Source organism: Lycorma delicatula, chromosome 8 (assembly GCF_047948215.1).
Source record: "Lycorma delicatula isolate Av1 chromosome 8, ASM4794821v1, whole genome shotgun sequence".
Taxonomy (NCBI): Eukaryota; Metazoa; Arthropoda; class Insecta; order Hemiptera; family Fulgoridae; genus Lycorma; species Lycorma delicatula.
The window spans coordinates 114,474,292-114,498,550 of NC_134462.1; the positions used below are offsets into that span (position 1 = coordinate 114,474,292).

The window sequence follows — 24,259 nt, forward strand, 5'->3', positions numbered from 1 at the left end:
GTAATATAAAAGCACGTAGAATTTTTTTTTCTGTCGCAGTGTTTTATTTAAAATCGGTTCCAATCTACCGGAACCATTAGCAAATTTGAATACAAAAAAAAAACGACATGTAGAGAGGGGTTTCCATTGAAATCCCTCGCATTGTATACATATTTTATACAGTTTACATAAATATATAATAAACATAAATAATTACATACAAAAATGAATCAAAACAACATTGATAAAGCTCAGATCATAAAAAGCAAAGAAAACAGAATGTGTCTTGTCAATCATACAGAGAATAACTAATCAAGCAAAGAAACAGTGAAACAAATCAAACAAACAACAAAAGTAAGCGGCGAAACGAAATGAAGACTTCTGGCTACGCAAAACACCCTAGGGTAGTTGATTCACCACAAACCTCGAAGAACTTTCAGATCGGGACATATTGTTGGGATAACTGGTGCCCGGGTGCAAACACTTTAATTTGAACCAATATCTGTTTTGGTTTCGCCTGGCTGCTGATGAGCTGTGCGTCTGCGGGGAGGTCCAGTTAAATGAACACCTGATGTTTTGACTGCCCTGCTTCCCTGTGGGGGGAGTGGGGGCATAGACCAAGCCACCTTGGAACTTAGAGGTCAAGGGGAAAATTGACCACTCACAAACGGCGAGTCGATGTAGCGAGAGCTGCATTGTCGGACCGTGTGGGAGTTCCTAGATGCGGTTGCTTTGTTCATCCGGCACCCGTAGGGAGGCCGGATGAAGGGAAAGACTTTTACCGCATTTCCGCGGGAAGCTAACCCTGAGTATGGTTGACCACCAGCCAATTATTATGGCTCCAAGCGCTATAAAATGCGAACAGGTACTTACTGGCATTCACCGACCTAGGTGTGGCAGCGGATTGCTGCCTAAACGAAATAAATTTTATTGTGGATGTCGTATACATTTTTAGTAGTCGACAGGGTGCGCCTACCCATTTTAGCAAATATATGAAAAGTAAGGACACGTAAGCCGATTGTGTATGGCACCACGCTTAGTCTACTCACGCTGTTACGTAAGCTCTAGGAACTATGTTAGGATACTGGTCGCTAAACTGTTCGAGGCTCAGTACCCGTTTGTGGTACAGCCATTCGGTCTTATGCTTTAGGGTGACCGAATGGGGTGGTGGCGGGAGAAATTCCAAGCAAACCAAATACTGTTGAGGGCTTAACGCGTTATATTTTTAACAGTAGCGGGTGGCTACTGTACGATTTCACGGGAGACAATCTTGATGATTGTGGGCGAGAAACCGATAGACTTAATTACGTCAGAGCGGCAACAGCGTTATATCACCAAGAAGTTAGGCGAGTTAATTTCTGACAAAATTCGGGAAATTGAACAACATGGTAATGCGTTCTAGCAGGTCATATTTGATGGGGCATAGGGCGGACGTTTTACGCATGATCTGTTTCCTGATGTTCGTTTGCAGAGTGTCTCTTGGCACGGCGCTTCTGTTATATTTCTCATAGTTTGTAGAATAAACATTTAAAAAAAAATATTATAAAATATTAAATAATCTTCTTCATTCTACAGATAAGAGAATAAAACAAAACTATTTAAATTGGTTAATTATTTGAATATAAATTTAAATTCAAATAAGAGTTATAAAAAAAAAAAAATTTAGCTTATTGAAGTAATGCGTATAAAATATTTAGTTAAAACAATACGTATTTAAAAAAAAAAACAAAAAACGAAAGATTATGGTCTTAAATTGTGTATGTGGTATTGGCCCATTAATTATTCAAGTTTATAAAAGAAATGATGTATATGCTCAAACAATACACCTTATGAATTTATAAATCTAATTTTCACGTTAACAAAAGTAATAATAACAAAAAAAAATAAAAAAGAAACTGTATGGCATAAATTATTTCAATGAAGCAAATATAAAATTCCGATTGGCGCCAGACATGCCGAGTTGACACGTGATCGTTACGTTTAAATGAGCTTATAGGCCTATGGTGCATAAAAGTCCTCAGTCATACGTTCATTGGTGGTCTTTAATTTTTTATGAATCTGTAACCAACACACGTTTCAGTATATCAATTTTTTTTTAAATAAAATAAAAGAACCCTTTATTTTTAATACTAAAAAAAATATATATATATATTATTCGAAGAGGCAGGTGCAAAGGTGATTTATTTTAAGTTATAAAAACAAAAACTTGTACCTGTTATTTGTTACAGATATTTTTCACCTCAAAGAATCCGACCATTTATTTTCGTTTACATTAAACTTGTTAAAAAATTATTTTAACATTAAAATAAATTCTTTTCCAAATAATTAATTACAGGAATATTAAATATACAATAGATAAGATTTTAATTCTTAGTTTATTATTTTTATTAAAGCTGTGTTAGTTATAGCATATATATAAATCTGATCTCGTTCTTTTGTTAATGAATAAAATAAAAATTTGGTAAAGAAAAAACATTTAATAAAATAGAAATGACAAATAAATCAACTGAATCAAAAGATTATAAAATTATGTAAAATAATTTACCGAGATACACATTAATTTTTTTTTAAAAACGTACTGTTTTGAATTACATAAAAAACAAGACACTTAAATTAACGAGAAGACATTATGCTAAAAGCTAGACAACACATTAGGTAAATATTTTATAATTAGGTAGTCAAAAAACTTTCATAAGTAAAAGATGTATTATAGTTATTCCAAACAGTAATTATGCTTTATAGTTATTAGTTCAGTAATTATTCTTTATAGTTTTAATATTAGTTAGCTATCATTTAAAAGTAATAAAAAATGTCTCTTATTGATAGTATAACACTTGTTTTACAATATAACCTGATTAATTAAAATAATATAATATTGGTAATATATAATTTATCTGGACAGATAAAGCCTAACTGGACCCTTCACTTTTTTTTTTTTTTGTTTTCAGTCATTTGACTGGTTTGATGCAGCTCTCCAAGATTCCCTATCTAGTGCTAGTCGTTTCATTTCAGTATACCCTCTACATCCTACATCCCTAACAATTTGTTTTACATATTCCAAACGTGGCCTGCCTACACAATTTTTCCCTTCTACCTGTCCTTCCAAAATTAAAGCGACTATTCCAGGATGCCTTAGTATGTGGCCTATAAGTCTGTCTCTTCTTTTAACTATATTTTTCCAAATGCTTCTTTCTTCATCTATTTGCCGCAATACCTCCTCATTTGTCACTTTATCCACCCATCTGATTTTTAACATTCTCCTATAGCACCAAATTTCAAAAGCTTCTAACCTTTTCTTCTCAGATACTCCGATTGTCCAAGTTTCACTTCCATATAAAGCGACACTCCAAACATACACTTTCAAAAATCTTTTCCTGACATTTAAATTAATTTTTGATGTAAACAACTTATATTTCTTACTGAAGGCTCGTTTAGCTTGTGCTATTCGGCATTTTATATCGCTCCTGCTTCGTCCATCTTTAGTAATTCTACTTCCCAAATAACAAAATTCTTCTACCTCCATAATCTTTTCTCCTCCTATTTTCACATTCAGTGGTCCATCTTTGTTATTTCTACTACATTTCATAACTTTTGTTTTGTTCTTGTTTATTTTCATGCGATAGTTCTTGCGTAGGACTTCATCTATGCCGTTCATTGTTTCTTCTAAATCCTTTTTATTCTCGGCTAGAATTACTATATCATCAGCAAATCGTAGCATCTTTATCTTTTCACCTTGTACTGTTACTCCGAATCTAAATTGTTCTTTAACATCATTAACTGCTAGTTCCATGTAAAGATTAAAAAGTAACGGAGATAGAGAACATCCTTGTCGGACTCCCTTTCTTATTATGGCTTCTTTCTTATGTTCTTCAATTGCTACTGTTGCTGTTTGGTTCCTGTACATGTTAGCAATTGTTCTTCTATCTCTGTATTTGAACCCTAATTTTTTTTAAATGCTGAACATTTTATTCCAGTCTACGTTATCGAATGCCTTTTCTAGGTCTATAAACGCCAAGTATGTTGGTTTGTTTTTCTTTAATCTTCCTTCTACTATTAATCTGAGGCCTAAAATTGCTTCCCTTGTCCCTATACTTTTCCTGAAACCAAATTGGTCTTCTCCTAACACTTCCTCCACTCTCCTCTCAATTCTTCTGTATAGAATTCTAGTTAAGATTTTTGATGCATGACTAGTTAAACTAATTGTTCTGTATTCTTCACATTTATCTGCCCCTGATTTCTTTGGTATCATTACTATAACACTTTTTTTGAAGTCTGACGGAAATTCCCCTTTTTCATAAATATTACACACCAGTTTGTATAATCTATCAATCGCCTCCTCCCCTGCACTGCGCAGTAATTCTACAGATATTCCGTCTATTCCAGGAGCCTTTCTGCCATTTAAATCTTTTAATGCTCTCTTAAATTCAGATCTCAGTATTGTTTCTCCCATTTCATCCTCCTCAACTTCCTCTTCTTCCTCTATAACACCATTTTCTAATTCATTTCCTCCGTATAACTCTTCAATATATTCCACCCATCTATCGACTTTACCTTTCGTATTATATATAGGTGTACCATCTTTGTTTAACACATTATTAGATTTTAATTTATGTACCCCAAAATTTTCCTTAACTTTCCTGTATGCTCCGTCTATTTTACCAATATTCATTTCTCTTTCCACTTCTGAACACTTTTCTTTAATCCACTCTTCTTTCGCCAGTTTGCACTTCCTGTTTATAGCATTTCTTAATTGCCGATAGTTCCTTTTACTTTCTTCATCACTAGCATTCTTATATTTTCTACGTTCATCCATCAGCTGCAATATATCGTCTGAAACCCAAGGTTTTCTACCAGTTCTCTTTATTCCGCCTAAGTTTGCTTCTGCTGATTTAAGAATTTCCTTTTTAACATTCTCCCATTCTTCTTCTACATTTTCTATCTTATCTTTTTTACTCACACCTCTTGCGATGTCCTCCTCAAAAATCTTCTTTACCTCCTCTTCCTCAAGCTTCTCTAAATTCCACCGATTCATCTGACACCTTTTCTTCAGGTTTTTAAACCCCAATCTACATTTCATTATCACCAAATTATGGTCGCTATCAATGTCTGCTCCAGGGTAAGTTTTGCAGTCCACGAGTTGATTTCTAAATCTTTGCTTAACCATGATATAATCTATCTGATACCTTGCAGTATCGCCTGGCTTTTTCCAAGTGTATATTCTTCTATTATGATTTTTAAATTGGGTGTTGGCAATTACTAAATTATACTTCGTGCAAAACTCTATAAGTCGGTCCCCTCTTTCATTCCTTTTGCCCAGCCCGTATTCACCCACTATATTTCCTTCCTTGCCTTTTCCAATGCTTGCATTCCAATCTCCAACTATTATTAAATTTTCATCTCCTTTTACGTGTTTAATTGCTTCATCAATCTCTTCGTATACACATTCTACCTCATCATCATCATGGGCGCTTGTAGGCATATAGACGTTAACAATCGTTGTCGGTTTAGGTTTTGAATTTATCCTTATTACTATGACTCTATCGCTATGCGTCTTGAAATACTCCACTCTCCTCCCTATTTTCTTGTTCATCACGAAACCTACTCCTGCCTGCCCATTATTTGACGCTGAGTTAATTACTCTAAAGTCACCCGACCAAAAGTCGCCTTCCTCTTCCCACCGAACCTCACTAATTCCTACTATATCCACGTTTACCCTATCCATTTCCCTTTTTAAATTCTCAGCCTACCAACCTTTTTTAAGCTTCTAACATTCCACGCTCCGACTCGTAGAATGTTATTTTTTACTTTTCTGGTGACCCCTTCCTTAGTAGTCCCCACCCGGAGATCCGAACGGGGGACTATTTTACCTCCGGAATATTTTACCAAGGAAGGCGCCTCCATTATTGCTTTTGAAAATGCAGAGCCACATTTTCTTGGAAAAAAAAACAGCTGTAGTTTTCCATTGCTTTCAGCTGCGCAGTACTCAGAGGACTGAGTGATGTTGATATGGCCGTTTAAGTCATTGTGACTTACGCCCCTAACAACTACTGAAAGAGCTGCTGCCCTCTTTCAGGAATCATTCCTTAGTCTGGCTCTCAACAGATACCTCTTCGATATGGTTGCACCTTCGGTCCAGCTACTCTGTATCCCTGAGCACTCAAGCCCCCTCACCAACGGCAAGGTCTCATGATTCATAGAGGAGGACCACTTCACTAACTTACTAAAGAACATAAAATTTTGAGGAAATTAAAAACAAATGGAATATTATTTTTTTTTTTTTTGTAGTTATAAAATAAAAAAAAACTGATGTGTACACCATATGACTTCCTTGTACGCTTATTAAATTACATTTACACATTTTTAAAAGTACATAACATTTTATTTCATTAATAACGTCTGATTTTTTAATTTTTTTATTGTTATATTGATTTATTATTTATTGTTTGATTTGACTTGATTTGTTTGATATTTTACAATCAGAGGTTAATAATAATTAATAAATCAATATATTTAAATTAAAAAAAAGGCATATCGAACCGATATGCCTTCCCCTTAAAAGATCCAAATATTCATTAATTAAAATTTTACTTCAGTATTACTTTGGAACCAATGAAAATAAGTACTACTTATATATCGTTGAAAAGCTCTCAATGAGGATTTATTACTTCAGTTAAGGAAAAGTCCAAAATCCATATGTTTTGGTTTTAGGCGTTTTTGGACACATTTGGTCCAGTCGATTACAATCAAAAAGGGAGGTGCACAACTAGATGTTATAAAAGTCTAAATCTATAAATTTCAACATCCTGCGACTAACTGGTTTTGAGTTATGGAGATACAAACGTAGAGACGTCACGCCGAAACTAGTCAAAGTAGATTCAGGGATGGTCAAAATGGATATTTTCGTTGAAATATGAAAACCGAAATTTTTCGTGATCACAGTACTTCCTTTACTTCATACAATGAAGTAAAAAATTGCTCGTAAGTTTCCCCTTCCCTAAAAATCGAAAAAACTATGTAATTTAACAGGCGTACAAGGAAGTCACGTGGTGTTCCACACCAATTTTTGTTTCTAATTCTATATTTTCAACTGATTTTCATTTTATTTTCCTGGAGTGGCCACGGAGCCCCTGGAAAGTGTACTCAGAGCCCTTCCCAGACTACCCGGAATACTGGTTGGGAATCACCGCAATAGTACGTAAATACAACAACCGAGTTTTGATATCCGTGTAGTTCATATTTTTACTTTTCCGGCTTTAACGATATTTGCAGCTATAGTTATAAAAGAGGAAAAGTACATAGATCGGCAAAAGAGAAGAAATCTAAGAAAATAGTTTTTTTTTAAGTTTGGTGCTTTAAGGAGACATTATTTTTTTATTTTCTTTAAATAAAAAGAATTAGATTTAAATAGATTATAAATTATGTGCGAAAAAATCTTTTATTCCAATGATTCCAAGTTCAAAAAATTTATTTTTGTCAGATCGGACGTTAGTGGTTATGTATATATGTTGGCTTGTGTTTGATCTTATAACTATGGACCCCTTTGACTAATTTTTTTCAAACTTGTTAGACAGGTACTATATTCGAGAAGAAACGAAAGATTAATTTTTACAAAAACTGGAAAAGAGGTGGTATTGTTTTGGCCGCAATTGAATTTCAAATCTGTACCGCGATACTTCAGCAAAAAGATTTTCTAGTAAAGTTACATATTTTTGTCAAGTTCACCAAAAGTTATTACTAAATATTCACACCTTCCCAAAAAATTATTTTATATATTTTTATTTTTTTAGGTATAACAAACTTCAAAAAAAATCATGGTATTTTTTTGCATCCACATTTTCTTCATCAATCTGCCTTCAACCACTATACAACATTTTTGACAATTCCACTCCAGTCGTCTATGGTTACAAAAAATATTTTTTAATTTAAAAAAAGAATTCTTTAATTTATTTTAAATTTAAATCAATCTCGAAAGTAATCCATTGCATTTTATAATAAAAATATGTTAATTTTTTCATAACTCTTATTTTTTAGTATTTATTAAAGAAAAATATTGCCAAAAATGTTCACTCCGTTTCTAGAAAATTATAACTTTGCTTATTTAGAATTATGATTATCTTTGTATTTTTAAAATATTTTTAAAAAGTTATGTTTTTAAATTTATTACCACCACTCAGGGATTAATTTCTTAAAAATTAATTTTACTTGAATGCTTCCCTTTGTGTATGGGAGCCCCCAAAGTAATTTTATTTTCTTTTAGTTTTTTTATAGCTAAAAAATGAATTTCATAATTGGACCATTGTAGCCGGAAAGGTTATGTAATTCACTGCCGGCTTATTTTTAATAATATTAAATGTATATTATACATTGTATATAAAATTTTACGCGTAAATTATTTCTGTTTTCATTGAAAATATTCACCTGATTTGATTTAAGTCGCTTAGGATTTATTAAGCGAATTTAATATTTCATTAAAAAGAAGAAAAAGACAACCAGAAATGGGAACTAATTAAGGAAAACGAATGTCTGTATCTGTATTCGGTATTAAGAATAATGTCTATCTTCACAACGAACCGTACTGTATTAATTAATACGATTTTCTTAAATTAATTCATCTTTGAACGATGAAATTTATTGGTAGAACTGTTTTTTTATTAATTTAATTCACTTCTTTTTTTTTTTTAATTATAATAATGATTTACCATGTACAAAGATTAAATAGAGCAGTTTATTTAAAATAATAATAATAAATATACATATATCAATTAGAATATTTCGTGCTTTGTTTTATTCATAAGAAAAAAAAAATATATAAGTAGATTATAATATTTATGTACAGGCATTTGCACTATACGTATACGGGTAACGTGTAAGTATTGTGTTTGTGAAAAACTGTGTTATAGCTGTAACACGCGATCGAGTGTAAAGGCACGGCACGCAGGGTGTCATATTTATTTGATTGATGGAAACTCGCAAGATGCGTGGGAGGGCTAATGTAAAATGTTCAGGTGATGTTGGTAGACCGGTCGGTCGGATAGGTTGGTGTTTACTGCGTGACGCGTGAATGCGTGACTGTAGGTTGTGAGAGCTATCCAATCCTATTGGGACCGTGTTATTCGTCCCAGCAGGATCTTATCGGTATACATATAATAATTATATATGTGTGTTTGTTTGTTTGTTGTTAACTGTAAACGGCTAACTCTGTCAACTTTGAATCAAGAATATATGGGATGTTCAATGTTAAACGATTCTTTACCAACCGTTGTAACATATTACTTTTGTAATGTAATTGTAATAAAAATAATATTATAACGATAATAATAAAAGTTTTTTTTTACTATTATGTTATATTTATGATTTTATACACGAAAATATTTCTACACAACTTCGCGTGCTTATAAAAAAAAATATTTCTCTTTTAAAAATTTCTAAAATAATCAAAATGTCATAAAGATATTTACGGTAATGTTATTTTATTTTTATTTATACAAATGATTCCAACTAAATGAACATTTCATAACATCTTATAAAAAGAAATGAAAAAAAAAATTATATTACCTGACATTTCCTTACATTTAAAAAGAAAAACCCCAAAATTTATACGTAGTACCATAGACCTCATTTGAATATCAATGTTTAATTAACAAAACTACATTTTCAAGCTAGATTAAATGGTATAATATAAACATCTGCACGTAATTTTTAAAGAAGTCGACACGTGTATTGAATTTTGTGTTATTTAAAAAATTACTTTCAAAAATAAAAATATATTAGGTAAAAATTACATTGAAATTACACGTATTTAAGAAACGGAAATTTTTTTAAAATTTTGAGTTTTTAGCGTAACTGTTTTAAGAAGACCAAATGTTCATTAATTATTAATATAAAATATTAAAGTACAAAATTAATAAATCTGGTGCGAAATAAATTTATTAAAGCCCCTCTTACAGAGACGTTCTTTAGTAAAAATGCCTTACAAAGAAAGTCTTTAAATGTCATTCTCATTTTCTCATTCTTTAATTTTTATCATTTTAAAGAATGAGTCGAATGACAAATTTTAATCTAAATTTTTTGAAGTTTTGGAGCACGTTTTACTCAATAATAATATTAGTTATTGTATTACAGTTTTGTGAATGACATTTATTATTTATGTGAATGAGTATTATAAAAATGTGTGCTTATTTAAATAAATTAACATTTTTGGAAAACGTTTGTTTTTGCTGGACGATTCCGCTAGCGCTTTTGCTTCTGCTATGATGTTCTTTAAAAATAGACAAGAAAATTCTTATATATTTTTTTTTTCTGTATCCTTTCTTTTTAAAACTTCGAATGAATTGTATAGTCTGTTTAAAATAAAATAATAATAATAAAGTCAGTAAAAGTGATTATAAATTATTTAGTTGCTTTAATATTATAATATTTTAGATCTAAACTTTGTATATATTGTGTTGACATTTATTAATACAGAATTAGTTTTTATTTTTCGTTTTCTTTTTTCCTCTGTGTAATACATGTTAATAATTTATTACAAATAAGTAAATATTTTATATTGTAATAATTGAAATAACAATATAATCATCAGGAAAGGTATAAATAAAATTGTAATTCATCAGAAAAGTAAATAAAAGACTTGATGAATTAGAATCATGTATGTACTTTAATATAAGTGAATTCCATACATAAAAATATAACGTTTTTCTAGATTTTTTCCTAAAAATTTTATTTAAGCTTAATATACATCCATAAAAAATGGCTTAATTGATGAGCAGGTCAGATGATTATGTTTTTGAAAGAATCTTTTTTTTGAGCTAACAAGCAAGTAGTTTATTATTATCCATAACATTTTTTTTTTTTAAATTTAATTATAAAAAAAGATTATTTAAAAAGTTAGACCTCAAAATAAATTCGATTCATTTAAAAAACCAATATTTAAAGGCTTACAAAGTACAGCCGAGCAGTAATAGCAAGGCTATTGTGGAAGGGCTTTGCTAGAACAGCTTTTCTATAACTAATAGTAAACCCAAAAAAATTACAGTGAAATTGTAAACCGTACGATAAGAGTGTTGCAGATATAATTTATTCCGCTCAAAAAAAATTTTGTAATATAAATAAAACTGTTTTTAACAAAATGATACTAATATCAAAAAAGGTTTCTATTATCAAAATCTGTTATTAATTTAGAATTTTGTTTAAAATAAAATATATGTAATAGATAGCAGATATCCAATAATAGATAATGAAAATTGTTTAAGCGTTCCATATAACAAGCAAAAAATAGAAAAATTTGTTACAAAACGCTTACCGACCCGATATCATTTGTATTATTGATATCAATTGTATTATTTCTGTGCATGTGTTTTCACATGCACAGAAATAATACAATTCTTATGATCATTCGTTGTTTAATAAACAAAATCGGACCGGTAAGAGTTCTGTAACAATTTTTTTTCTATTTTTTTCATATAAGGAACGCTTAAACACTGTTTATTATCTATTATTGTATATCTGTATTTTCTATCACATGTATTTAAGAAGTATTTTATTTAAACCAAAATTCTAAATTAATAACAGATTTTGGTAATAGAAATATAGTGTAACCTTTTTTCATATCGATATCATTTTTTTAAAAATAGTTTTATTAATATAACAGAAATTTTTGTTTTTTGAGCGGAAGAAATACCTGTGATTCTTACCGTACAGTTTACAATTTCATTGTAATTCTAATAAAACTGCGTTTTATTAGATTATTCTTTTACTTTTTTATATGAATTACTGATTGTTTTCTTATGAATTTGTTATTAAAATTGTACCGCTTCCTAGAAAAAATAAATATACATTTTTTTTAAATTATACGGCCAATTTATTTGGTTGATAGTCATATCATTCACTTCATAAGATATCTTTCATTTTTAATAAAATTAATATAATGACCTTCACAAATCGAAAATTTGTTATGTAATATTGCAGTTATTACTTTGTAAGTGTAACCCTCGATTTTTATTACATTCATGAATACACTTTTTATTCATCATTAAATGAACTTTTTTTATTTTAGCAATAAAAATTTTACCGATCGAATTTATTTCTGTTTTATTTATGCCTTTTTTAATAAAACTAGTATTTTCTCTTGTAAACTAACACTTTTATTCTTTTTAAAGTAATGGGAAGTACTTTAATTTACATAACAGCATTTACTATTAAAAAAGCTATATTACATTTTCTTTTAAATTTTATTTTTTCAACTGCATTATCAAGTTTTTGTACGCTAACTAGTACTATCAAGTACTGCTATCTAGCGGCCCGATTCGTAAAGTCACCTTTAAGAAAAGAAAAAGTGACGTATTCGAGTCCCGCGGTTCATAAAATGGAAAGAAAAACGTTTTCTAACAAAATTCGAAGTATTTTTTGAAAGTATTTTTTATTAAGAATTTAATTGAACTGAAGTATAATGTTTTCATACTTATTTTTAAATTTTTCCCCGTTTCATTTCACTTTTAGGTTAGGTTATGTTTAGAACTGTAAAAATAGTTCGTTGACTACGCCGTGCCGTCCAGTTCTTGGGACTCTTACCGGCGATGTTCTAAAGAAGTTCGTGATATATATGTGTGTATATATATATATATATATATACACACACACACACCACACACATACATACCTTTAAAAAAAATACACAACTCGCTAGTAAATACAATTTTTTTAATGTTTAATTTTATTTGTACAACATTGTATTTACTGTTCTTTTAGGTAATGACCGGAAACTCCAACACGTATCTAGAAGCAAAACGAGAACTGGATCCGCCAATATGGGCTTCAAAAGTGAGATTTCTGCCATACAGTTATCATACAAGAACAGTCTGTATGAGGGTGGAATTATACGGTTGCCCTTGGACAGGTAAAAAATAAAATCTTTTATCTATTATATTAGTTAAAGAAACGATAAGTTTTATTGAATTTAAATGTAAATAGGTTACTATAAATAAACAAGAACTTAAATAAAAAATAATATAAATAAAAAAGAATTCATAAAAAAATGTAGCTGTAATTTCATAAACTAAGCCAATAGATTAATTGTACTAGTGTTTGAGCAAATAATATATTATCAATTTGTGGTCTGCAACAATTTTAAAGTAATGTAGTATAATAAAAGTTCATTGCGCCATACAGCTTAAGATTTTACTCATTCCTACTTATTATTATTTTTACTTTTACCAAAATATATAATAATATAAGTTCTTTATTATCATATCCTACTGAAAAGCACTTGTATGTGTGTCTATTTATGTGTGTGTCCGGCCTCCATAGCTTAGCACCGTAATGTACCGATCACTAGCGGAAAATCCCGATTACATATTAATAATATATTTTTTTAATTATGTGATTGTTTTTCTTCAATATATAATGAGATATAACCAAAAGGTAGGCACCGGAGTGAACCGATCACTAGCGGAAAATCCCGATTCGTTAGTATCGATTTCTAGAATTAAATTTCTAATTTAACTTTCGTTATATCAATTTTCATAATTAAAAAAGAATACTTTTGTACAATAAGTAATCAAATTTTAACACCTAATAATCCCATCCCAAGACGCCGCCAGAAGGGCCTAGCTGCGGAGGGCGTGCCTTAGGCACGTCTCTGATAAATATTTAGCCTCTTTAAAATATTTAATTTTAAAAATCTCCGGTCTTTGAATCACTCCGTATTTATTTGTGGAATCAAAAAAAAAAAAAAAAAATTATAAATATTACGAAAATTAAAACGAAAAGATTTATAAAATATATCAATTTAAAAATTTTGAGTAGCAGGAGGAAAAAGTTATGAATTTTAATAAGCGGTAGTTTCTATCTTTGAAAGTAAAAGCTACTAGTTTTCAATTGGAATTCTTTGAATTATGTATAATGTATATTAAGTTTAACAGTACAATAATACGAAGAGGATTTAATGATATATTTTTTTTTTACTTTAATAGTAGTGATTTCTTTATTATTTTATGAATATTCACTTCTTAGATTTACATTAACTATTTTACATTTCTTACTGAAACTATTTATTATTTTCGTGATTAATTTACTTAAGATAAATAAAAGTTTTACAATATTTTGGTTTTAGACATGAATTTTACAGTGAATTATTTTATTTACAAGAATCATCCTTACATTATCGTTATCATCTCATAAATTTAAACAGATAGAAATTAATCATTTAGACCCATATGCCTAATTAAATATACTATAAACGAGTTTATAGAAAAAAAGCTGGCAACAAAGTTGTTATACTTTCCTTATTCTTACATAGTAGAAAATTAATGAATCATGAAAAAAGTTTTAAAAAATTCAAAAATTTATTTTTTTATTTTTTTACTTTTTTCTGCTTCCCGTCCCCAAAAACATCTCCCAAAAAAAATGTTTGATTTGTCACATTTACTATGTTAAATGGAAGAAACTAATTAAGGAAATTTCACTGAAAAATTTACAACCAATGAAAAGTGATCCAACATTTCTTTTTTGGAGGATGGGGTTGAATTATGATGAAAATTTATTATAATATTATTATTAAAAGTTTAAATAAACCAAAAATATTTTTAAATTCCTAAAATAGATATTTTAAAACTTTCATCGGCTTCCTTACCATCAATACTGCATTCATAGCATTTTATATGTGTCATTTTCACTAGTTCTGTGCCTACGAAAACATAAAAAAGTAATTCAGTTAATAAATATGCAATAAATAAAAAGATGAATTTTTTTGACTTTTGGAGGAGAGGGTTTTTTGGGGCCAATTTTTTTTATGGTATTATAAGCATGTAAGCTTAAAATAATGTGGGAGGTGTGTCTGCAAATTTTGAGAAAATTAACCCGAAAAACTATTTAATTCATCTTCTGGAGATATTGACCCTAAAATTTGACCTACAAATTGCTCCATAGACACGAATCTCTGTCCCGAATTTCATCAAAATCGGTTTATCCAGTCAAAAGTTATTTAACTTCAAACACGTCAACACATGCACATACGTACGTACGGACTTTACCCCCCACTTTTTGGGGGTTTTATGGTCCTTTTTTTATGAAATATCGAGAGATACGAAAACCCCTACATCATTTTTACATACTTTCTTTCTTGCGCATAACTCTAGAACTATGAAACATAAACATAAGCTATGAAACAGCATAGCTCTAGAGGAGAACAAGAGTAGAAGTGTTGTAGTCCCACCTCACACTGGCGACTGTGTTCTTGAAAAGACGTGTTTACAGTTTTTATGAGTTTTTTAAACACCATCTGTTAACGAAAAAAAGTTAATTATTAAAATATTCCCAACCTGTTTATGTCTTAAAAAATAAATAACAGCTTCTCTGCATATATTTAAAATTATAATTATTGGAGAAGGGAGGCTTCTCTTATTATTATAATTTTTTTTTTTTTAGAAAGTTTTTAATATTATTAGTATTATTATTTTCTTTATATATATTGGATATTTAACCTTATACTATATATAGCATCCGTCCATTACCTCTCCTAATTTACATTATATTTATCTAAAAACTAGTAGATCTGGCAATGCTTCGATATTGCTAGATTTGAATAAATATGTAGATTAAATGAACACAATTGGTAGTTTTTGTAAAACATTAACAAAATGAACATTACGGAACTTCATAAAATTTAAACATTTTCTTCTTTCCTTTCCCTTCTCCCTTTCACTTTCCCCGTTTTCCTTTCCCTACTTTCCTTTTTCCCATTTTCATTCTTATTATATTCCTTTTCCATAAATTTCTCCCTCTTCACATTTATCCCCTATTCCCAATTATTTCCCCCGTTTCTATTTCCCTCCTCCTTTTCTCCCCTTTTCTTTTTCTCTTTTTCCTATCCATTTCTTTTTCCCGTTTCCCTTTGTTTATTTTTTCCATTTTCCCCTTCTTCCCTTTTACCTTCTCTGATTATTCCCCTTTCCCCGCGCGTAAATCGGTCCAATAGTTTTTTAGTCTATAGCGGACACACATATCGGAAACATTGAAATGGAATCGTAAAATATTTACTATAACGTGTGTTGCTTTTACGTCCAACAGATAGCGCTGTTTTTTTTTTAAAAAAACATGTTTTTATCTGTCAGGTGTGAAATCCTTTAACGCTTCCTTCCCAAATCAGCTGATTTGGAAGTCAAGAGTTACAGCGTTCAAGTCCTAATAAAGCCAGTTATTTTTACATGGATTTGAATACAAGATCGTGGATACCGTTATTCTTTGGCGGTTGGGTTTCAATTAACCACACATCTCAGGAATGGTCGAACTGAGAATGTACAAGACTACACTTCATTTACACTCATACATATCATCCTCATTCATCCTCTGAAGAATATTCTAAACGGTAGTTACCGGAGGCTAAACAGGAAAGAAAGAAGGTGTGAAATCTTAGATATATAAATAGTAGGTATATAAAAACTCGCTCGTATTCGAATACAATGTTGTGTCAAAATTTCAAAGTAACTGATTAAGAACTTGCGGGGATTTAAGATTTTGAACAAACGAACATTTATATTTTTATTTATATAGATATACTAGCATCAACAACTATAATGCATAACCGAAGAAAATAAATTTATTAATTTTTAGGTTAACCACTTCCTGTTCAAATGAAATGATTTCCTGGATAAAAAAAAGGAGAAATAAATTTTTTTTGTTTTTTTGTTTCTCCGGACTGCTAATGATCACATTTGCATAGTAGTTTGCAACTTCTTTTCTTTTCCCAATATTTCTTTAATTTTATCACTATATGTTGTTTTTCTTCCTCAGTCCTCTTTCTTCCTATACTCTTCTTACCCTTCTTCTCTGGAAACTTAAGATTCTTTGATTAATTTTCTAAATTGATCTCTAATTAAACAGGTTTCTTTGGAGATTTTTAACTTTTAAGATCGTTTTCTACTTCTTTAAACACGCGAGTTTTAATAGCTCTACTGTTATAAAAGTTAAATTTGTTTTAATATATTTTCGTTCATTACGTATAAACGCCCATAAAATTGTAATCTTCTTCTCCGAATCGTGTCTTTTATTTTTTCTGTATTTTTATAAATATCTGTTTCACTTTTTAGTTTATAAATTCCGCCCTGGTAATCAGGTCATATGTTTCTTAAAATTCTTTTTTCTATCTTAAAAAGGTTTTTATCCAACAATTTTGTAAACACTTAACACCATACAACGCTTTCGGAAGGATTACTGTTAATGTCGGAGTTTAGAATGACATGAAAGCGATTTTTTATTATATAAATTTCGTGTTAAGTTGAACGCTAACGCCATATTCTGCGTTCGCTCTTTTAGCGCTTACTTTTGTAGAACGTTTGGCGTTCTTACTTCTCCGAGATCTTTAAATTTTAATAATCTTTAAATTTTATGATTTTCGAGAATTTTTAGTGTTTGTAATTTATTTATTTTATCGTTCGAGAACAATTTTGTTTTATCGTAATAAATGTGTAAGCCTATTTTATTAGCACATTCGCTTAATTTCTGGAGTTTAATTCGAGTCTTTTCCATGTTTATTGTAGAAATCACGATAACATCTCCGAAGGCTAATAAAATGGTGTTTATAAATCTGTTTTTATAACCCATTTTAATATTTTCTGCAATATTCAGTTTTTTCGAGTCCTTTCTTCCATTATCTAATTACTTTTTTTAGAGTGCTGTTAAAGAGGATAGGAGAAAGTCCGTCTGACAGTATATGAGGTAGAAAAAGAGTTTTTCTTTTAGAATAATAAAAAAACTTGGGTGATTGTTTTTACACATTCCTTACTTCTTTGAATTTTTTTTTAGTATTTGCAAATAGATGTAATTCAAACGTACACAACAAACAGTTCACGATCAATGTTAAGATAAGTAAAAAATTATTAGATTTAATATTTCTTTATTCATTCGTAGCGTGTTTATTTTTAGAACGGTTTTGAAATAATATTTACTGATGAATGACGTCATCTGTTACAGAGGGTATTGTCAGTTATTCAATGCCACAAGGGGATAAACGTGGCACCGGATGGGAATTCTTCGATGCGACATATGACGGTCACTGGGATGCTGAGTTACAACGTGGATTGGGACAATTAACAGATGGAAAATTAGGACCTGACAGCTTTAAAATGGGTTATTATGACTATCATAGAGGTAAGATTTTTTTTTGTTAATTATTTGCTACTTTTATTTTTATTTTTTTAATTTCTAGTTTTTAAATAAAAATTATTTTCTTTTATTTTAGATTGCTTCCTTAACATAAGCCCTCATATTTATGGTTAAGATTTATAATTATTCAATTGTATCAGATTTCATAAGAAATAAAAATTGTATAAATATTAAACGATCTAATAGTAAATTTCATGAAATGCTGAAAAATGATGTGCTATAGAATAAAAATACTTGAAAGCCATGCTTTAAATATTTTTATCCTGTCTATAAATTGGCTATTTTTTAAATGAAAGTGTTAATAAGGGCAGATATTAGACAGTAGTAAGTTTCATTAACATTATATACATATATATATTCATTAGAAAATTTGTTTTTAATATTAAAAAATGTATCCCTTCTGAATTTATTATCAAACCTAAAAATTTTCACATTTAAATTATTTAAATATAATTTATACATTTAATAAAAGAAATAGCTTGTTTACTTCGTTAATATAGTTGAAATCGGATTAATAAAATAATATGAAACTAAATATACAGCATCATTTCTTTTAAGGATAAGTATATAGCATCTTAGTAGAATTTTGTTTTATTTACATAGGAAACAAAAACTTGTTTAGAGATAAAACTGGTTTACCTCCAACCTTTAATTCTGATTGTTCTAAAACTTTGAAATTTTAAATAACTTAAATCGTACTAAAAATGAATTTTTAGTAATTTTGTTATGTTTTAGCTAATTTTAGAATTTTAGTAGTATTTGACCACTGTCAAATATTCTGTGGTGAAAAATACCTCTCCCCTTTTATAGTATGAAGTAAAGGAAGTATTGTAATCGCGAAAGATTCGGTTTACAGATTTCAACGGAAATATACATTTTCACCATCCCTTAATCCATTTTGACTACTTTCGACATAACACCTGTACGTACGTATTTATCTCGCATAACTCAAAAACGATTAGCCGTAGAATGTTGAAAGTTATTAAATATCCAAAAAAAATTGAATTTTGGACTTTTTCTTAATTGCAGTAATAAACCCTCGTTGACAGTTTTCAACGATATAACATAAATGGTACTTATTTTCATTGGTTCCAGAATTATAGCCAAGTAAAATTTTAATTAATGAAATATTTGGATCTTATATGGGGAAGACACATCGCTTCGAATCAGACTTCATCTCCTTTTTTTAACTTTTTTTTTAATTTAAATATATTGATTTACTAGTAATTAACCTCTGATTACAAAAAAAGTTTTACGATAAATAATAATTCAATAATAAAAATAAAAAATATCATAAGTTATTAATGAAATAAAATTTTATGTACTTATCATTTAAAAAAAAAAATGTATATGTAATTTAATAAGCGTACAAGGAAGTCTTGTGGTATCCACAACAGACTTTCTAACTTTTCCCAAAATTCAATGACATCAATGCCTTTTTTGAAGAACTTATGTTGAGCAGTCTGGAGATATTAATCAAATTAGTGGCTAACACAATTACATAAATATCTACATCCATCTTCGAGAAATTCCTTCTTTTTTTGTTTTGTACATTCACGGGGTAGTAAAACAACAACATTTGAGAAAAAAAACTTGATATCGTTGTATTGGACCGATTTAATATAGTTCACCTTATATTCCTAGCTGTAGCTGCTATAATATATTAGCCGGGAAGGTAGAATTTATATTAAAATCTATTGATCTGTCGTTTGATATGTGGCTGATAAACGCGCGGGCACAAATTATGATAAAACTCGTTAGGATACAAATCGTTAAAAACCTACAAGGTAAGATAATTCAATAACTTTGTTCATAAAAAACGAATGTTTTTGAGTAATCTGATCTTTAAATATAAATACAGTTAATTAATTCATATTATATATTACTTATAAGGTAAAATTAGAACATTTTGTAACGTATACAAAGAAATAGAGAAGAGTTTTCTAAAATGTTGAAAGAATATTTTAGCATTTTGTCATCCACAACTGAATTGTAAAAACCAAATATTTTTTATTATACTTTACAAAAAATTCTTATTTATTATTTTTAATAGATAATTGTTTTTTTTCGTAAGCCTAACAATATGTTTTCTTTTTTTTAAACAAAATAAAACCTATTGTAATATATTTTTAAAAGTTGAAAAAAAGGATTTTCTCTTCTCTTTTTTAACGTTCAAATAATATTGTATTGTGTGTGCTTTAGCACTAAACTGGCTATATGAAAGAAAGAAAGATGATGTCTTGTCTCACAATACGGCTAGCTAGTTTGTGCAAAGACAAATATTGAACAAGCAAATGTTTACATGACAAATATTGAGAAAGCCTTTCATGTTCAGAAAAGTAATTTCTCTATCTTAAAACGATGTTATTCTTATTGGAAACAGAGTGAAAGAGGAGAGAGAAAAAAGACTAACATATAAAAATAAGGAAGTTAAAATTAATAATTAAATATCTGATGAGGATACCACATGACTTCCTTGTAAATTACATTAAATATACACATTTTTTTTTAAAAATGAAAAGTTCATAAAATTTTATTTCATTAATAACTTATGATATTTTTTATTTTTATTATTGAATTATTATTTATCGTAAAACTTTTTTTGTAATCAGAGGTTAATAATTATTAGTAAATCAATATATTTAAATTAAAAAAAAAAGTTAAAAAAGGAGATGAAGTCTGATTCGAAGCGATGTGTCTTCCCCATATAAGATCCAAATATTTCATTAATTAAAATTTTACTTGGCTATAATTCTGGAACCAATGAAAATAAGTACCATTTATGTATGATATATCATTGTAAAACTCTCAATGAGGGCTTAGTGCGGTTAAGAAAAAGTTCAAAATTCATTTTTTTTTTATTTTGGGCTTTTTTGGACACTTTTAGTCCAGTCGATTACAATCAAAAGGGGAGGTCCATAACTAGATGTTATAACAATCCTAAATTCAAAAATTTCAATATCCTACTGCTAATCGTTTTTGAGTTATGCGAAATATATACGCACATACTTACGTACAGACGCCATGCTGAAACTAATCAAAATGGATTCAGTGGGGATCAAAATGAATATTTCCGTTGAACTACTCTTACTTCCGTTCTTAAAAGGAAGTAAGAATATTTTCTACTCTTGATTATATTTCTTTAAAAATGTTGAATTTATAAAATAAATCAATCTGCTAGTTTAAAGCAATTCAAGGATTGAATAATTTATACAATTTTTTAAAAGATATTTTGAGGGGAATAGATTTTTTTTTTGTTAGTTATATTTCCAATGATACTGTCTTATAAGATAAAAGATATAGTAAAAACATTATTAAATATTGACAGTTATAAATATAAAGGAACCCTGAATATCTCCTAGATGGTTTCAATATTACACTTAAAAAAATTCACTCAGTCAAAAATTCTCTTCGTAAGCCTATTTGAATCCATTTTAAGATGTCCGTAGAATAACAAGTCTTCGGTTCGATACTGCTTCCGTGATTCCAACTAACCTCCGGTAAAGTTCCTCATTCTTTCTTAATTTCCAATCATCGTTAGTTTTTCTGGGTTCTTAGAATCTGTCTTACAGCAACTTATATTTCTCCTTGTTTCAAAGCTACGTATTCTGCCGCGGATAAAACCCCTTTTCAAATTACCATCGCATAGTGCCTGATGTTGCCCATCCTTGAGATCAGTTTCTTATTGTACATATCCTTTGTTAGGCCATAGGATTTTAGAATCTTATTGATCCTGACGATGTTTGCTTCCTTGTCCATTCCATTTGGTTGGATAACTTCACCCAAACCTAAATATCCTCGTGTTCTTAATTCTTCCGACCTCTGTCCGTAAAAATTTTGGTGTATTCTTAATATTCATCATATACTTTTTTCTATGAAAATTTGCAAAACTGCCTTTCTGGCCAATCCGTGTTGAAGATTCAATTGTTTTTCTACCGTTCTACATCTTCTGCTAAGTGAGCGAAATCCTCTACAAAGGCTAGAAAATCAGTGATTAGGTTCTTCTTCGCATATCCCAATTTGACATGTTTCAAGTCTTTATCTTGCTGGCCTCCGTGGCGCGAGTGATAGCGTCTCTGCCATCTCGGTCAGGCATGACATTTTCACACACGCTACAAATCATTCATCTCATCCAGTAAAGCAATACTTAATTGTGGACCCGGAGGTTAAAAAAAAAAAAAACTATCTTGGCAAGCTTTCCTTTATTCTCTTATGACTTTTTCTTAGACTACAATAAAGAGAAGAGGTGGTGGTCTGTCCCCTGCTCTACTCTTTCCTTGATTCCAAAAAAGATAAGGTTCCCCTTTAAATTTAATTTTGGACTTTGGTGTCTCTGAGAGTCTGCTTGATGACGTTTATTATTATTGAGTCTATCCTAAATTCTTTAAGAACGTTAAACAATGTTTTCCGATTAACTGAATCATAGACGTTTTTATAATCTACAAAGATGATCATTATTCTCTTCTTCGCCAACTTGTATTTACTGATCACCGTTTTCAGCTTAAAAATCTGTTTTGCACTAGATGTCCCGTTTCTAAATCCACCTTGATGCTCTGCAATTTCCGGATCAATTTTTTCTTCTAATTCGTTAAAGATAACTTTAGAAAAAAAATTTATACGTACCGGTACAAGCGATACCTCGATAACTGGAGAGTTAAGTTGCTAACTAAAATTTTATGTTTTGTAGATATATAAAATAGGCGGGCGATACAATAAAAACTCAGATTTATTTTGTAATGGAGAATATTTTTTTTTTTTTAACCAGGATTATTACAATATATAATTTGTAAAAACCATATTCAATAACTAGCCTTATTTATAAAACTGCTCGTTGTTTTATTGTTTTACTAATATATTTTATGAAAGAAGAAAAGTCATAAATTAGATCCACTATTAAAATACTTAAAAAATTTTGACACGAGTGATATATAGTCAAAACAAAACTAATATTGTAATGGTAAACAAATATATGCAAAAGATTTTTAACCTGTGGGAGATAATTAATATGTTTTTATTTATATACACTCCTGTATACATTGTTGTTATGCTGAAAAGAAACGAATTAATATTCTTTAACAGAAGTTGTTTCTTGTATATTATTATAAAATGTTCCATTATAATTTACAATCGTAATTTATAAATAAATTCTATATTTTGGAATTTAGGAATGTCTGTTATATTTAGTATTATAACCGATATAATAAATTATAATGATCTGTCAAATAGAATAACAATTAGTTTAGTTTGAACAGTGACCTGAATAATACTAAACATAAGATTCTCTCATACTATTAGCATTAGTTGTCTCCCTTAAAACATATTAATCACTGTTAAAAAGTTTTACAATAATTTATTATTGTAACTGTGGCAACTTGCGTCGATCGAACGATCTGTTTCTATTCTATATTACTTTACACTTTACTAATCAGGTGGGCCGATTTTCCAATGGGAATCGACCTACCTTAAAATAGTTAAATCTAAATTTATTACACTTGTTAAATTTAATTTAAAGATTATATAGATAAATTTTGGGTGGAAAAAATAGAACTGCTGTGTCATTTGTCTACAAAAAAATAAGAAAGTAATTACAAATAATTTAATAAATAAATTTTAAAGTAATTTGTAACCTATCTACTGTACAACTTCCTATACGGAAAGTTTTTAAATTAGATTTTGACTTTGCTTTCAAGGTTGAAAAAGAATTGTTTTTGAAAACAACTTATTAAAGTTGGAAATATATAATGCCGATTTTTTTTTATCCTTTATTTGGATTACTAAAAAGTCTGATATGGACACCACATGACTTCCTTGTACGTCTATTAAATTATATGTACACATTTTTTTTTTTTTTAAATCAAAAGTACATAAAATTTTATTCCATTAATAACTTCTGATTTTTTTTTGTTGTTGTTATTGAATTATTATTTATCGTAATTTTTTTTTTATAATCACAGGTTGATAATTATTAATAAATCAATATATTTAGATTAAAAAAAAATAAAAAAAATAAGGAGATAAAGTCTCATTCGAACCGATGTGCCTTCCCCTTTTAAGATCCAAATATTTCATTAATTAAAATTTCATTTAGCTATAACTGTGTAAACAATGAAAAAAATTACCACTT

The 24,259-nt window shown here is 29.2% G+C and overlaps 1 protein-coding gene across 1 annotated transcript in view; it reads left to right on the forward strand.

Moving 5' to 3' along the window:
• LOC142328663 (discoidin domain-containing receptor 2-like) overlaps positions 1 to 24,259 on the forward strand; it is a 490,260-nt gene that overhangs the window by 319,892 nt on the left and 146,109 nt on the right. Inside the window, exons 5-6 of the mRNA XM_075372563.1 lie at positions 12,724 to 12,871; positions 17,944 to 18,120. Of these exons, the coding sequence (XP_075228678.1) occupies positions 12,724 to 12,871; positions 17,944 to 18,120 (325 nt within the window). The remainder of the gene's footprint in view (positions 1 to 12,723; positions 12,872 to 17,943; positions 18,121 to 24,259) is intronic.